Source organism: Nanorana parkeri, unplaced genomic scaffold (genome assembly GCF_000935625.1).
Source record: "Nanorana parkeri isolate BGI_ZX_2015 unplaced genomic scaffold, ASM93562v1 scaffold80, whole genome shotgun sequence".
Classification (NCBI taxonomy): Eukaryota; Metazoa; Chordata; class Amphibia; order Anura; family Dicroglossidae; genus Nanorana; species Nanorana parkeri.
In genome coordinates, this window is record NW_017306348.1 from 1,994,995 (window position 1) to 2,011,487 (window position 16,493).

The 16,493-nt window shown below is 43.7% G+C and overlaps 1 protein-coding gene across 1 annotated transcript in view; it reads right to left on the reverse strand.

The window, feature by feature from the left end:
- The window catches only part of ACP7 (acid phosphatase 7, tartrate resistant (putative)), a 25,824-nt gene extending 10,301 nt beyond the window's left edge, over positions 1-15,523 (reverse strand). The window contains exons 1-10 of the mRNA XM_018576918.1: positions 15,510-15,523; positions 12,389-12,493; positions 10,998-11,201; positions 9,792-9,974; positions 8,046-8,071; positions 7,196-7,293; positions 6,500-6,562; positions 6,301-6,415; positions 4,829-4,942; positions 2,360-2,417 (exon numbers count right to left, since the gene is read on the reverse strand). Of these exons, the coding sequence (XP_018432420.1) occupies positions 2,360-2,417; positions 4,829-4,942; positions 6,301-6,415; positions 6,500-6,562; positions 7,196-7,293; positions 8,046-8,071; positions 9,792-9,974; positions 10,998-11,201; positions 12,389-12,488 (961 nt within the window). The 5' untranslated portion in view covers positions 12,489-12,493; positions 15,510-15,523. The remainder of the gene's footprint in view (positions 1-2,359; positions 2,418-4,828; positions 4,943-6,300; positions 6,416-6,499; positions 6,563-7,195; positions 7,294-8,045; positions 8,072-9,791; positions 9,975-10,997; positions 11,202-12,388; positions 12,494-15,509) is intronic.
- Positions 15,524-16,493: the final 970 nt, after the last annotated feature.

The following is a 16,493-nucleotide window of genomic DNA, read 5'->3' on the forward strand; positions in this document are numbered from 1 at the left end:
GGGGGGGGAATATCACTGGATATACATAGACAGTAGTCTATTATAGGTGGAGAGGTTGGGGGATGCTCACTTGGTAGAACACAGACAGTATAGAGGGGACACAGACATCAGTAAGTGATGGAGGGGTTACAGGATGACATAGTATCAACTACCCTCTGTGCCCGCAGCTCTCCATTCTCCAGTTCTCTCTCCCTATTCTCTGTCTGTGCCTGCTGATTACCACACCTCTCTCCATAGGCCATGCTGCCTGGACCTCCTGTCCATATCTTTCACCCCCCTCGCTGCCTGCTGCCTACTGGGAAATGCAGTTCTTCCCTCCCCAGCCCCGGGTACAGCGTCTGCCACATGGGCAGATCCAGAGTCTAGTCTAAGGAGGGGCACTGATAGAAAATAAGTCTCAGCTGTAGAGGGACTACATATTCCAACAATACATTATACAGCAATGCAGAATATCATCAGCTATAGAGGCCTACAAATCTAAATGATACATTATACAGCAATGCAGAAAGGCAACCGGCTATAGAGGACTACAAATCTCAGTGATACATTATACGGCAATGTCAAATGACAACCAGCTATAGAGGCTACAAATTCCAGCAATACATTATACAGCAATGCAGAATAATATGAAGCTACATACTCTGTGTTGCTCTGGGGTGCCGGCCTGATGTCTTCAGCAGAGGATCTCAGGAGGGCTGTGGAGAGTTTTGGGTGGGCTGTGGAGGATCTCTGGAGGGCTGTGTGGGGTTTGAGGAAGGCTGTGTGGGGTTTGAGGAAGGCTGTGTGGGGTCTCAGGAGGCTGTGCAGGGTCTCACTAGGGCTTTGCAGAGTCCCTGTAGGCTGTGTGTGGTCCCAGGAAGGCTGTGTGGGGTCTCACCAGTGCTCTATGGGTTCTCAGGAGACTGTGCAGGGGTCCCAGAAGGGCTGTGTGGGGTCTCACCAGTGCTGTGCGGAGTCTCATGAGGCTGTGTGGAGTCCCAGGAAGGCTGTGTGGGGTCTCACCAGTTCTCTGCTGGGTTTTAGGAGGCTGAGCAGGGGTCTCACCAGTGCTGTGCATGGTCTCAGGAGGCTGTGTGGGGTCTCACAAGGCTGTGTGGGGTCCCAAGAGGGCTGTGCAGGGTATCAGGAGGCTGTGCAGGGTCTCATGTGGAGGGGGTCACACCAGGGCTGTGGCGTCTCGTTTCCAAGAAGGAGGAGAAGATGTGCGGCTGGCACTATTAACAGGCACCGTGTGGTTAACAGGAAGGCTGCCGAGGTCCCCAGCAAGCGCAGGATCTCAGGCAGCCGCTTCAGTTTAAAATTTAGTGCCGGCATCGGCGTTAAGTATCGGTGCATTTTCACGAGTATGAGTATTCGTGAAAATGCCCAGTATTGGCACTGGTGCATTCCTACTTAATAATATAATGTACCTTTACAATTACATTATAATGTATTGCTGGGACTTGTAGTCCTGCATAGTTGGTGCTATTCTGCATTGCTGTATAATCGTTATACAGCAATGCAATGCATAATAGCAACAGCTATGCAGAACTACAAGTCCCAGCAATACATTATAATGTAAATCAGCAATGCTGAATACCACCAGCTTCTGGTAGTTCCGCCAGTGCATGCAGCCACATCCTCCCATAGAGAGGTTGAGGCTCCTGCACGCAATTACACGCAGCATCTCTCCCTTCCGGGATCGGATCCTTGCATGGCTGTGCACACTGTATGGACATGCACGCCCATATGAATGAGCCCTTATGGCTCAGTATTTTACCTACTTTGTTCGTTCTTCCCTTTTTCCTAGCCAAAAGGGATTTTATGCATGGGATATATGCATTCAATGTTTGATATTTTATTCAGTCAGCTTGATCATGCCCATGAGCTAAGATTTAACAGTGTACTCCTGTAAGAAATGGAAATTAGGTTTCAAAATGTGTACAGGCAAATTGCTTATCTGCCCAGAGTTTCTGGTTTTCATTAGCTGTAGTGCACCACGTCACCCCTGGTAATCTAGTGTTCTGGGAACACCACCAGCTGAAGCCCACAAATATGCAGGCCCGGTATTCCCAACAGAGTTACATAAAACTCATATTTAAGGTAAATTAAGTGGATTTGTGGCTTGCAGGTGCAATGTTTCCTTGCTAGCATTGGTAGTTCTCCGGCTGAAGATTCACCCAGTTCCTTCAACTTAATTTGGTCTAAGCTGAATACAGCAAATGTGTCTGGATTTGCTCATCTTTTATTATTGCCTTCCAAATCTACCCAAAGACGATATTTCAGATCTGCAAATTGATGAGGGGAATGACCCATAACTTTGTTATACAGAATAAATGTCACATAAACTAGGTGATGCTTTAAATCAAGTGACACCTACCATATTTATAGAACAATTCCTCCAGAGCATACTGACCTCCCGGTAGTCCAGTACGAGTCTGGAACACAGAGTACATGCAGCAAAATAACTCATCAGCAATGGAGACAAAGTGATCTTCAATATAACTTAGAAATATAATGAGAAGATGCACAATGCATTAGATCCAACATAATTCCCACATGCAGCAAAAAACCTGCAGGAAGTTACTCTATGTTTTTGATGCCGTGTTTCAATTGCACATGCGCAGAAATGTCTAAGCCCCCTTTTATCGTTTGCTTTCGGCAATGCATGTTTCCTATGTTTGTGTGATGTTGTTCATCCATGAACAATATGCATGCACATTCATCCTGTGTGAGTTAACCAGCTGTTATGAGAATGGGGCAGACACAAATGTTCTTCACGTATTTTCTCTGCAGGTTGAATGTTCTTTAATTGGTTCATTCATACAGATCAGAGTGCAAGGGGAATATACCATATTATAACCACTAGATGCAGCTGAGGATCATAGGAAATAATTAAAGTGACACTGAACTTAAAAATACATTCAAGTGCCTTAACTATTAATAAAAATGCAGATTATGTCTATATTATTCAGCTGTAGATCCTCAACTCATCAAGGGGGGTCAGACCCCACCTCTTTTTTTCTGCACTACAACTGTGTGCAAGGACACGTGATGATGGGTGTGGCCATTACTCATCAATGCCAACAAAGAGCACTGGAGTGGGAGAGCAGGAAGTGCTTTTACCCGAAGAGTGAAAATCAGTTCTATATCATTCAAGCACCCTATTATCAAAAATGTATCTTATTTGTATGTCACTCGGCTGTAGATCCTCAAATCATCTCTGAATTGGTGCTGACACTGTCCTTCCTCCTGGAGGGGGGCTGCTTGTATTCCCCATGGTCCCTGTGTGTGTTGTAAAGTAGACACCACTCCAAGCTCACTTCCGTGATGGACTATAATCTTAATACAAATTAGTAAACGCAACCTAACCTCTAATAAATAAATGACTAATAAATATAAGTCAAGAAAGGCAATGCAAAGTGGAATACAACCTCGTATTCTACGTTACATTGCCTTTCCTTACTAACATTTATTTCATATGATCCTCAGCTCCATCTAGTGGTCATAATGCGTTTTTGCCCGGTTCTTAAAACAGTTGGATGGCTTGCCCAGAACGAATGTACTTGCAGTTTCACTTGACAAATAAGCTATACAGTTTTTTTTAAAATAGGCCCTTACATGTTGGCATGTTACCCGCTTTGTTTGCTTCTTCCCTTATTCCTAGCCTGAAGGGTATAAGTGACATTCCTTTAAATTGCACCCCATCACACCTAGCCAACAGATGTGCATTGCAGCGCAGCATGCGGCACTTCCAGAAATGCTATATGCACCTTTTTTCAGTGCTTTCTGTTGCATCAATCAGCTTATTCAAATGAATGGGTTGTCTTAATGCAACACATTTTATGGCACAGCATAATGCATGTTGATGCACGTATGCTAACGCACCGCAATAGCGTGAGATGGTCCCAGAAAGATTGGGCATTGTTGTCATGTGCTCCAAGATTAATTCAATTCACCAAGATGAAAACTATGTGACTTTGTACGCCACAAAAATCACAGTGTCAGAATTTTTATAACAAATAATGGACACTAACAGGTTTCATGGTATGGTCTTTTTTCACACATGTGGCATTATGTACACATTTGTTACACCTTCATTTGTACATCATCCTAAAGCTGGCCATACACATTACAATCCTGATTCTACAATCACCTTTAGGTTTATATAACCTAGGAGATGGGCAACCTTGGCACTCCAGCTGTTGTGGAACTACAGGGCCCATGAGGCATTGCATGACTGACAGCCACAGGCATGACTCCCAGAGGCACAGCCATGATGGGATTTGTAGTTTTGACACAGCTGAAGTGCCAAGGTTGCCTACCCCTAATCTAAACTAGCTCAAAGTCCTACATATTCAATCCTTTCAGTTTGTAACCATGCAGATAGGACTTTAAGCTGACAATATATTTTACAATCTGATTGCATAATCTCATATTTATCTATCGACAGCTATGTAGAGCAGTGTGTAATTGGAGTCTGTGTAATTGGATGCATATTGAATGGATTATTTAGCTCGCCCCTCATATTACATGGTTGCTGGTAGATCTAAAGGAGATTGTAAAATCAGATTGTAACATGCATGGTATGTTTGAAGAGATGTGTTGACTATAGTCAGTAGCTGAATACAATAGCATTTCCTCCATCGATACAAATATATGGCAAATGTTCCCATAGATGTTATAGATGTTATAAGTTCAAAACTTTTTTTAGTTCTGTACAGAGCTGGAATGGTTTTGAACCTCTGACAGCTGTTCCACTTTAAGGACATTTTGAAATCAAATATCTGTAGGGGTGGTGGAAAATATCCACATTCATGGCCTCCTGAATTAAAGATAATACACTCACCGTGCTGTTAACTTTGGCACAGTCATCACTGTTAAAATTGGTGCAATACATGGGGCGATGAGCCATTGTGATGATCCATGGACGTTCAGAACGACGAGCCTTGCTGGTGGCCTCCTAAAAGAGGAAAAAGTCAGACATTATTTATTACGAATTTAAAGTGGAACTCAAAAAGTAAAGATTTGTGAAGAAAATAAATAAAGAAGCTGTGTTATAGGAAACATTTGGAAATGTTATTAACGCCTAAACAGTACCCTTAAAAATGTCTAGAATTCCTCCTAAAAAATAGCAGCGCACCTCCTGGTATTTGAGAATGTGTATGTACTCCTGTTCCTATAGCCTCATAGCTGTATATCTGCAGTGTGAGATCTAAGGCACTGCTACCTCTAACTGCTGGTCTCAGGAGATTTGGAGTGACAGTTTGATAATGCCACTACTGTGCTGCCAGTGCTCACTGTTCTCCTTGCTGGAAGCTCTGACATCAGGAAGCAAAGCCCTGCCTCTACTAAGATAACCACTTCTAAACATAGAGGAAAACAATGCAAAAGAAAGGACAGTAAGTCAAGGGGAATGGGGAAAGGTTCAGCTGCAGAGAGACCCAAAGGCAATAGTCTCCTGCCTTTGCCTCCTGCCTGCCATTTTTGGGCACAGCTTCCACAATTCAGCTTCTCTTTAATTGAAAAGTAAAGAAGGACTCCACAAAGTTAAATAATAACAGATGTGAAAGACTTTTTGCTGAATGGATTATCATGGTGGATTTACAATTAGTCACAGTAGGCCTGTGCCTAGAGGTGGCCAGGGCACCTCTGTTTAGTTATCGGACACACATTACACTAGAAATACATGCATCTAATATAGGATTAATGACACCTTGTCACATTAAAGTCAAGTCAGCAAAACATGTAAATGCTCTGAGTAAAATAGGTGGCCAGAGGATCTGCTTTGGGCACCAAAGGTTGTGAGCCTACAGGCTCTTGTTATCCAGCCCTGATTGGATATTGGATATTTGGACCAGATCTTGATAATTCATTTGATAGCACTTCACTATCGCTGTAGACTGCACTCTACTTAAAGATAAGAAATTATGGAAGTGTCAACCTACTAGTAAGTTTCCAGAATGGTCTTTATTAGATGTAGCAATCAACAAAGAAACGTTTTGAGGGCTGAGAAGTGGTAGTTCTAAAGTCTGGACTCCTTTGGGTGCTACTAGAGACAGTTAATTTCTATTCCTCATATAAGCCAACGTTCGGCTTCTTGTTCTGAATAGGGGCACAATAGGGATAAAGGTGGCAATAAAAACTCTCCCCTGCTTTATCCAAAACAAGATTAAAGTGTTGTGCTGGCATCAGCCTTTACATTATCATGGCTGACCTGAATGTGCCTCAGAAAGCATGATTCTGAAACTGTGCATGGTGACAGCAATACTATGCTCTATGGCTTGGATGGAGACTGAAGAGTAACACTGCGCATCTAACCTGCAGATCCCTTTGCAGCCATTTAAACTGCTCCGCCACCAGTTCCTGGCCATATTTCAGGTAGAAATAAACCTCTGTGGAGAATGAGATAATATGCGCAGGTCCTAGATCCCAGCTGCAGAAAGAGGGAAGGATAAAGGTTAGATTCACGTATCTCTTCTAGGCATCAATGAGTCATTTCTACCTAGCGCTATCCCACCTGTACCACAGGCCTTCTGTGTCTCCCGGCATGGAGAAACGCATACGATAATTGGAGAAGTTGCTGAAAAACAAGAAGGTGACACAAACTGCTGTTTTAATAAGATTTTGTCAGATCTTTTAATATCAGTGTGTCAAACAATAAATATGAGTTTTTAAAGCCCAACTAAACCCTCACACTTTATTACTCTAATGCAACCAGGTTGTCTATACCATCATAAATCTGATCTTATTCTTTATTTAACTAGCAAGTTCTGCAGCAAGGTTTAAATTACCCTGTGCTGAAGAAATCAGGAGAGTGGGGCTGCAGCTCTCTCACCGGGAAAAGGGTGCCAATCAATAGCGCTCTCACTACCTAAGCAGCACTACTATTGGGAGGGGGTGTCGGACCGTAGAAGAGATGGGCCACTGCTTTGTGTGAGAGCCACGGTCCGACTTTCAAGATTGCTGCAGCATTTATTACTGATTTTTTACTGTATAGCCCGGCTCCCTTACCATAATAAATCATGGGGTTCCAATTGAGCTTTAAGAATGGTAGGATATGGTGGCCAAAATAATAAAATTTTTCCATTGCCGAACAATATCCAAAATGGTGACACTTTAAAAACAGTGAGCATGCTTGCTATGTAAAATATGCATACAGGCAAACGCCCTCCCTCCTGTAAACATGAATAGGAATACAATATTTTATACTTACTAAGCCTCCTCATGGTTTCCAGGACAGGTCATATAGGGGACGTAGGCGGCCACTGACTCAATCTGACGCATAAACTCATCACCCACCCGAGCATTATCCTTTAAGGGTAATAATAATTAGTATTATACAGGATTTATATAGTGCCAACAGTTTGCATATCATTTTACAATATAAAGGAAGACAGTACAGTTACAATACAATTCAAGACAATAACGATTACAACAGCACAATAGATTACACAATCATCTAACACCACATCCCAGGTTTTTAAACAGAAGGAATACAGTTTGATTACCTAGTAGCTGATATGTCAGGATTTTTAAGGTGTAACAAGTACCATATACAATGATCTATTAAAATATATATATTTTTATCATTAACAATTTAAAAAGTCAGTTATAAAATCGGTATGTAGAAAAATAACCCAGTTCAGTATACTTCTTCCAACGTCATATCATCTATGCAGAGTTTGGAAGTCCACGGTATATATTACACGCCGTCCAATGCTATAAATATAGGTGTCCAAGATGAGAGCTAGATGTGGTACTGTAGCCAAAAACAATTAGTAGTGGTAGCGACACATTTCGCCCCAGCACTGACCAGAGTGTTTGCTGATCGGCCCCTGGCCGTAACATATTAATAATAAAATTATAATATTATTATTATTTTTATTATTATTTCACAAAGCAATAACATATTATGCAATGAAACTCATGAATTAAGAAATGGGTGCAAATGACAGACTCCAGGCAATGAAAGCAGTACAGTACAGGGTAATTATGAAAGCTTGCTCGGTCGCATGATGGCCGGGCAATGAGAAATATAAAAACATACCGTAAATATATTTTACCTTGTCCATGTCATATGCAAAATCACCTGCAATACAAAGATAAAAAAGAGTTGATGAAGCTATGTGACCTATGGGACACTGAGTACTGCACATTGTCGGAGAGCTGAATCATACAACTGATACAACATCTACTATAAACAATTCTATATAATGCATGAATCAACTACTCATATTATTTAATACACTAACTACTCACAGAAGACAATATTCATCATGCATAGTCCATTGTACACTTCACTGCACTGCACACTTACAACAGCAGCAGTATGGCCTTTCCATGGCCATGCACATTTACAAAGTACGGCATTTTTCTTTTCACATGTACATTGCCCCCACTTGCTTGGGAGTTGTCTAAGAATTAAAATGAATTAATGAAAAAAAAAAAGTGGAGAGGGGAGCCTGGTCATGTGGCATGTCAAAGTCATGTGACTGGCCTTTTCTTGCTGCAGCATTAAAGCAAAACTGAATGCTTATTTCCGCCAAAACTTCCGCCATGATGTGCAAATATGAACAGCACATTTGCATATTACGGCAAACTACCTAACATGCCCTCCTCCTGCATTGCGAGGGTCATCATGATCTACGTCTTCCCTTTGTCAGCAGTGCTGATATCTTCACCTGGTCTTCTTCTGGGTCCAGAGTCTTAAGCCATCTTGATCTGTTCAAGTACCCAGGGCATGGTGAGATTGCGCATGTGTGGTTCAGTGTACAATAGAAAGAAAATTGCTGGCAGGCAGATAAGGAGCTTTTATTGCAGAAGAGTCATACAAAGCAGAAAATCCCTCCTCGACAAGCCATATGGTCCACACTGTGCCATGCATTTTATAAATGCATGCCAAAATGGACAAAAACTTTGGGGAGTAGTATGGATAGTGGTACCTGCTTTCCGGTATAAACCCAAACCAAGTATTGTTCACTTGCTTACATTACTTACTGGGTGGCATAGTGTCCCATTTAATTACAGTTCAACCACTCTGGACCCGTAGATTTTGCAGCGAATTCTGATCCCATACCTGGCAACCTCTTTACATATTGGTTGTATCAGGATGATTCTAAGTATGACTCTAGAAATCAATTTCTGCATTGGTTGTAAAGACAGATTTAGATAAGATAGTTTGACCGTGATGGACTTTTGTCTTTTTTCAACCTAACTATGTAACTTTGTAGCTATGTAACTATGTAGTATCCACTTCTCCTTACGTCTCTATGAACATATTAATCATTCTGCTGGTGATAGTACAGTTATGTCGCAATGGTTTATATGGGACTGTTGGTTTGACAGACTATATAGCTATGATGCTGATCTTGCTAATATGATACTATGGCTAATCATAGACAGGAACTGGTGGTGATTAAACCCAACCACATTGAATCATCTGCATGCCAACCATCACATAAACATGCACATCTTTATAAATTAAGCATACACCCCTGTAGATGGCCTTAAAAAGTAATAGGGCGCAGTAAATAGTCAAATGCAAAAGGAGGGGTGACAATGCTGTCCTAGGGGCACAGGAGATAATTCTTCTCCAGATCATTATTCAATTTCCCCTAACAGTCCACTGTACTCTTCATGCAAAGTCTACTCCATATCTGTCTTTACAATTGGCTCTACTCTCCTCTCGTCATACCTTGTACAGCCCATTTCTATTCGCACAATCTGCTACACTGCATGTTCATGGTCCATTGCCTTCTGCAGGCCCAACTCTCCACACCCCCCAATAGAACCCCCAAACTCTTACTTACCCACATGCAGTATGGCATCATACATGTCCATCTGTGTTTCTTTCTGGAGCCGAGATAGTGACTGAGCATTCTCATTCCCCATATCTCCAAACACAGCCAAACGTGGGCTCCACGATGGGTCATTCCAAAGGGCTCGGAAATAAAACTGAGGGCTCCAGCCAAGCGAACTGCCACAGTGGTAAGCTAAGGAATATGAAGGGAATAAGTAAGAAAAAAAATGGAATAGGTGATAGCAAGGCAATTACCTTATAAACAGGTGTGCTCTGTTCAGAAAGGTAACAGATGGGAAAGGTGTTTTTTACACACAGAGAACAGATTTTCATCATTCAAGAATCTGATAAATTTAGGCTTATGCAAATCTATTCCATGGAATAAAGGTAAAGGTAGCAATAGCGCCAATTGTGTAAGTGCATATCACCCACAGCTATATTTACCACAATTACACTCAAGGGTCAAAGTTTTGGGGGCAGCACAAAGCCTCAAATGTGCAAATTCTAAAAACTTTTATCCTTATTTTGTTTCTTTCTCCTGGTTTAAGAGAAGTCACAATAGTCTCCCTTGTTTGGTGATCTGCAGAGTAAAAGTGACTTTGCATATAAATGAGACCCTATGTTGCCTCCAATAGTGCATCCCAGCACTGATTTTATACTTAAAGGAGAACTATGGGGTTAAGGCTTTTCCCCATAGTTCTCCTTAGGGTAATGGGAGGACATAAACTAGCGTCCCCCCGTCACCCTAGGCTAAGTATACCGCGAGCTGTAGCTTGCGGTATACTGAGACGCCGCAGCTGAAGCGGATCCCAACAATTGTGCCGGGATCCGCCCAGCTGCGTGACTGACAGCTGGCTCTGCCTATCTAGAGGCAGAGCCAGCTGTACCCGCCCCCTCCCCAGTCCGTTCCGCCAGTCAGCGCTGGCGGATCGGAGCGGGGAGGGGGGAATCCAGCCCCTCCCCTGTCACGGCAGAGAGCCGTGACAGGATCGAGAGGTGAGCGAACGCCGGCATGTGTTCGCTCACCTCCCGATCTACTGAGCCGACCTGTGACAGTCTCATTGTCACAGGTCGGCTAGAATTATGAGGTGAGTGAAAAGCACTCACCTCATAGTTCTCCTTTAAGTAATGATGACACAAAGGGGGGAGCTTGTGCAAATGGGCATCATCACTCAGAAGTGTGCAGCATGATGTCTAAATAAGAAGCGGGTCTTACCATATCTCTGGCCAGGAATCAGGTTATTCAGGGTAACCTGATGGATAAAGATTTTTCTCTTCATCGGTCCTCCATCCACGAATAAGGTTGTCTCACCATAAGTTGTGAGGTTAAATGAAGGGGGTCCTGGGAGGGGACTGAACTCTACTACAGAGGATGTCCAGCTGAAGGTTGTCCATGTCACTGTCATAGATGCTGGCTGGCCTGCAAATAATACATTGATTGGGGTAGACTAGACATTATTGTATATAATGTGCAACCATACAAAGAAAACACCAATGCGAATCTAATATTTTGTATCTACCACACTGCCCACCCTTTTCTAGGTTTAAGGTTTTCTTTAAGGTCTACAATCATATAGTTTTTCACTTATAGTGTCACCACCTGGTGATTTTTTTTGCAGATGAATACATAACTGGGAACTGTTTTACCTCCACAAGGATTTGTATTGTCCATTATGTCCAGTTTTCTGAAACCTCTAAAACTGAAGATTTTCAATTTTCTTTGATTTCAAGAAGGGGGTTGGGGAGTCATGCTTACTATAATTAACTTTGTCTGTACAGATCTCAATATCAGTTGTACACTAGAAACTGTCTCCTAACAAAAGGTTAAAGATGGAGAAACCTGGATTCTTGCAGTGTACGTTAATGAGAGGAAGACCAGTGTGTCCCCCTTTGTCTTGGGGACAGACTCACTGTGAAATTGTTTAAAGTTGCTTGCAGTCTGCCCAAGAAACATCCAAAAGGTTAGAAATATTTATTTACATTTTTTTTAAGTGACACTAAACAGTTAAACCTTAAAAATGCATTCAAGTACCTTAACTACTGTATTAACAAAAATCTATCTTATGTGTGTATCACCCAGCTGAAGATCCTCAAATCATCTCTGAATTCATGATGACACTGTTCTTTCTTCTGGAGGAGGGCTGCTTTTGTTCCCCATGGTCACTGTGTGTGTAGTAAAGTAGCCACCGCTCCAAGCTTGCTCCCGTGATGGACTGTTTAGTTTACTAATTTGTATTGAGATTGTAGTCCATCACAGGGACCATGGGAACAAAAGTAGCCACCCTCCAGAAGGAAGGACAGTGTCGGCGCCAATTCAGAGATGATTTGAGGATCTACAGCCGAGTGATACACAAATAAGATGCATTTTTTTTATAGTTAGGGTACTTATTGTAAATGCATTTTTAAGATTTAACTCCTGAGATTAGTGTCATATTAAGTATGCTGTGTAAATGGGAACACATGACAAATATATAGTGGGGGGGTTTCTCAAACGTGACTGCAACAGTGGAAATAAACTTTAAAATCACACTTTGTAAACTGCACTAAACAAAACCTATCTGAATGAGTGTTGATATTGTTTTTGGAATCTGTGTGGACGGTACTTACCAGTGTAGGACAGGTGAACCTGTTCAGGTTGGTAGTGGTCGATGCTAGCACCAAAAACACATAGGACTGTTGAACACAGGAAATGAAAAGTCTTCCACATAGTGCCTGAGAAACAGAGATATTATATTACTTGGTGATCAGAGAACAGGTCTACACAGTTCTGCCATTAGAAACAAAGGAAGAGTTCGTGCTATCCTTTGAAGAGAACATGTGAGCATTAAAATATAGGAGCTGATACTGTAGACCAGGGCTCAAAATTTCCACTCGCCCCCTCGCAAATTGTGAGTGAAAATTGCGTGGGGGCGAGTGGAAATGAAGCCATTGAGTCAGGCACTCCTCGGGGCGGCTTCTCTCCTCCTCACCGACATGATGACAGCGCTCCCTCGTCCGTCCGTCCGGGGTCACAGGAGGGAGCGCTGCCTGCTGTCAGGATGGCCGAGCGGGAGAGAAGCCGCGAGGAGAGAAGCCGCCCCGAGGGGGAGAGAAGCCGCGCTCGCAGCTGTCAGGATGGCTGAGCGGGGAGGAGATCGGAGCCGCTGTCATCCTGTCAGTTTCAGGATGACAGCGGCTCTGTGCGTGGCAGAGCAAGGTATCAGAAGATCGCTGCGCGTGCGCGATGATGTCATCGCGCACGCGCTCTGTGACGTCTCGGCGAGTGGGCGGGTTGACACCCGGTAACCGCTCCGGATGTCACCCAGCGCCCCTGGTCACCAGCACACCATTTAAGTGAAATCAACAAAAGTCCATTTATTAATGGAGTACTATCATTCCAGTACAAGCGCTTTTGGGGGACCCAGAGGGTCCCCTTCATCTTGCTTGTCATTCTGGTTTATTTTCACCTGGTGATCTGGCCAATAACTCACTGTCTGTCCTAGGGTGGATATGCTCACTTCACCATCTATGGAGGGAGCCATGGTTGTCACACTGGGCTGCTCCCCTGATTCGGACTACCAACACCTTCTTCTTTTCATCTCCATTACATGGGTTGTGGAGTAATTTGTAGTTTACAGAAGATAGATTGGAAGCAAGATATCATTGTTTATCATTTCAATTGAACTCACAGGAAGTTACAAGGACATGGCATTTCTGGGCGGCTATTTTCTGCACTTGCTGAAAATATTCTTAGCCTGAAAAAAAGTAAAACGAATGCAGCCACCAAATCAAAGGACTGTAAGGGCTCATGTACACTGGTGGCTGAGCCCATATAACATAAATATCAGCCTATATCCCCTCCCCGGGAGCTACAGGTGCTGCGTACAACCTCCCATAGAAGTCAAAGACTGTACGCAGGTATACACCGGTACTTCGTACTACTGTATATCCGTAAATCCCTGGACGCAGGGTTTCCAAGGATTTTACATATACCCAAGTATAGCCAGGAGCCTGGTGGGGGGAATTGCTTGTATTTGCGTGGTCCTGTGGTCCTGTGGTCCTGAGCCCTTAAGCTGCAATATATGATACTTTTGGTTTCAGGTTTGGATATCCTTTAACCAGGGAGTTGATCAATGTTGGCTTCCACTTTTTCCTTCCCTTTTTCTTGGACAGAATCTGTCACAAAGCAAACTCCCATTTAGTAAGGCTCTGATGGAAGCAGCACTAATTCATGTGCAGCGTAGTAGTTCTGGGTCCAATTCACTGCCTGAAACCAGTCTTTGGTACTGTGGTGAGTCAAGGAACGGCAGCTTCCATCATTGCCTAAGCACACAGGTTACTAGCTTTGTGACCTATATAAGCAGCTGTTGTATTGTAGCAAACTGACATATTCACACAATTATTTACAGCAACATCAGTGAATAAACGGGAAGCTTATTGGTATTCAGCTTCTTCTGTCTCAATGCTGGCTGCTTAGTCACAGAGGGGACGTGTAACTGCGCTGAGTGTCATTGTTGGAGTTCTATATATTATCTGATCAACTTTAGAGGTCAGGAAAGAATTTTATGAGGACTGACCTTTAAAACTACCACTGCAAAGCCACCCCAGCCCACTCCTTCCCACCACCACCTTGTTAAGTCTAGGGGTAGAGGGATACATTGTAATAGTTGGCTCCCTCCATGCTGTGCAACTGGACCAAGCTGCTCCGGCCAGTGGTCACCTGCTGATGTCATCAAGTACAACGCAAGACCAATAGTTCTGTATTGTATGTGAGGACGGCACAAGTGTTCTTTCTCACTATAAGCCTTTCTTGTGATCTGAAGAGGGAATTGAGGGCTCTAATGTAAATGGGGGACTGAGGACTCTGCTGTGAAGGAGGGACTGAGGACTCTGATGTGAAAGAGGGACTGAGGACTCTGCTGTGAAGGAGGGGCCTAAGGACTCTGATGTGAAGGGGGGACTGAGGACTCTGCTGTGAAGGAGGGACTGGGGACTCTGAAGTGAAAGGAAGACAGGGGACTCTGATATGAAGGGGGGCCCTAAGGACTCTGATGTGAAGGGGGGACTGAGGACTCTGATGTGAAGGGGGGACTGAGGACTCTGATGTGAAGGAGGGACTGGGGACTCTGATTTGAACGGGGGACTAGGGACTCTGATTTGAACGGGGGACTAAGGACTCTAATGTGAAGGGGGGGCTGAGGACTCTGTTGTTAAGGAATGGCTGAGGATTTTGATGTGAAGGAAGACCTCTTTTGTGAAGGGTAAGACTCTGATGTGAAGAGGGAGCTCCTGGTGTGAAGGGTAAGACTCTGATGTGAAGGGGGAACCCCACTTTTTTTGCTTGGCATCTCCCCTAAAGTCCATTTCAGACCCCTATTTGGGATGAATTTTGGAGGGGCCATGCTTTATTTTTACATTTTAGACTGGGGTGAGATTTTGCATACTTTTAAAGGTTGTTGTAACTGAAAAAAAGGTTGAGAAACACTGCTATAAGAGCACATATACCATTCATACTTTTATATCAGAGCCTATCAGTTAAAGACCCTGTCACAGGAATTATACACATTGGTGTCTAAATAGATCCAAATGAACCTTCCTCCGCTGAAGGACATGCAATCTCCATGTAGTGTCCCCAGTGGGAGCTAGACCCAGGACAATCTGCAGCCTAACTGAGCTAAACACTGAGCCTCTGACCTTCTGTAGAGCATGAATATAATCTATGAGGATAAGCAAAGAAGAGGAGACATACCTGAATTTTAGTTGTAGTCCTTATACATGTGATACCCCAGATTGCTCAGCGCCTGTTGCTGCCAATGACAGCAGCAGGAGAAGGGTCTGAAGACAGTGCTTGGGCAAAGCCGGAAACAAAACAAAGGAGACTTGCTCAGCAAGATTATGCGTTATGCATGTCTGCCCTCTTGTGAATTCATCCAGAAATGCATTCATGTAAAACCAGTGGATATTGTTTAACGGGAAGCTGCAATATTATGCTTAAAGTGACACTAAAGTCACAACCCCCACCCCCCTAATGTTGCTTTAAGGACTTACCTTAAAGGAGAACTATGAAGCGAGTGAAAATCACTCAGCCTCATAGTTCTAACCGACCTGTGACAATGTGACAATGAGTCACAGGTCGGCTCAATAGATCGGGAAGTGAGCGAACACATACCGTAGCTCGCTCACTTCTCGATCTATCCCTGCAGAGAGCCGTGACTGTCACTCACGGCTCCCTGCAGGGATCACATCCCCTATCCGACCCTCCAGCGCTGACTGGCGGAACGGACAGGGGAGGGGGCGGGTACAGCTGGCTCTGCCTCTAGATAGTCAGAGCCAGCTGTCAATCCCGCAGCTGGGTGGATCTCGACAGTAAAGTCGGGATCCGTCCCGGCTGCAGCGTCTCAGTATACCGCAAGCTGTAGCTCGCTATGTACTGAGCTTTGGGTGACGGCAGGACGCTAGTTTGTGTCCTCCCGTTACTCTTAGGAGAACTATGGAGAAAGCCCTGACCCCATAGTTCTCCTTTAAATGATGCCTCTTGATCCGATCATCTTCTTCCTTCCACTTGTATTCAGCAATCCCTCCAGCGCTGGTGCCGGTCTCTGATCCAGTGCCGACTGCTGTGTCTTCTGCGTCCAACGTTGTCTGTCTGTCTTGCATGCTCCCGGCTGCGTGCATTGACTTAAACTGTGTCTCCACTCTTCTCCCTGCCTAAGGTCTCTACTGCGCATGCACA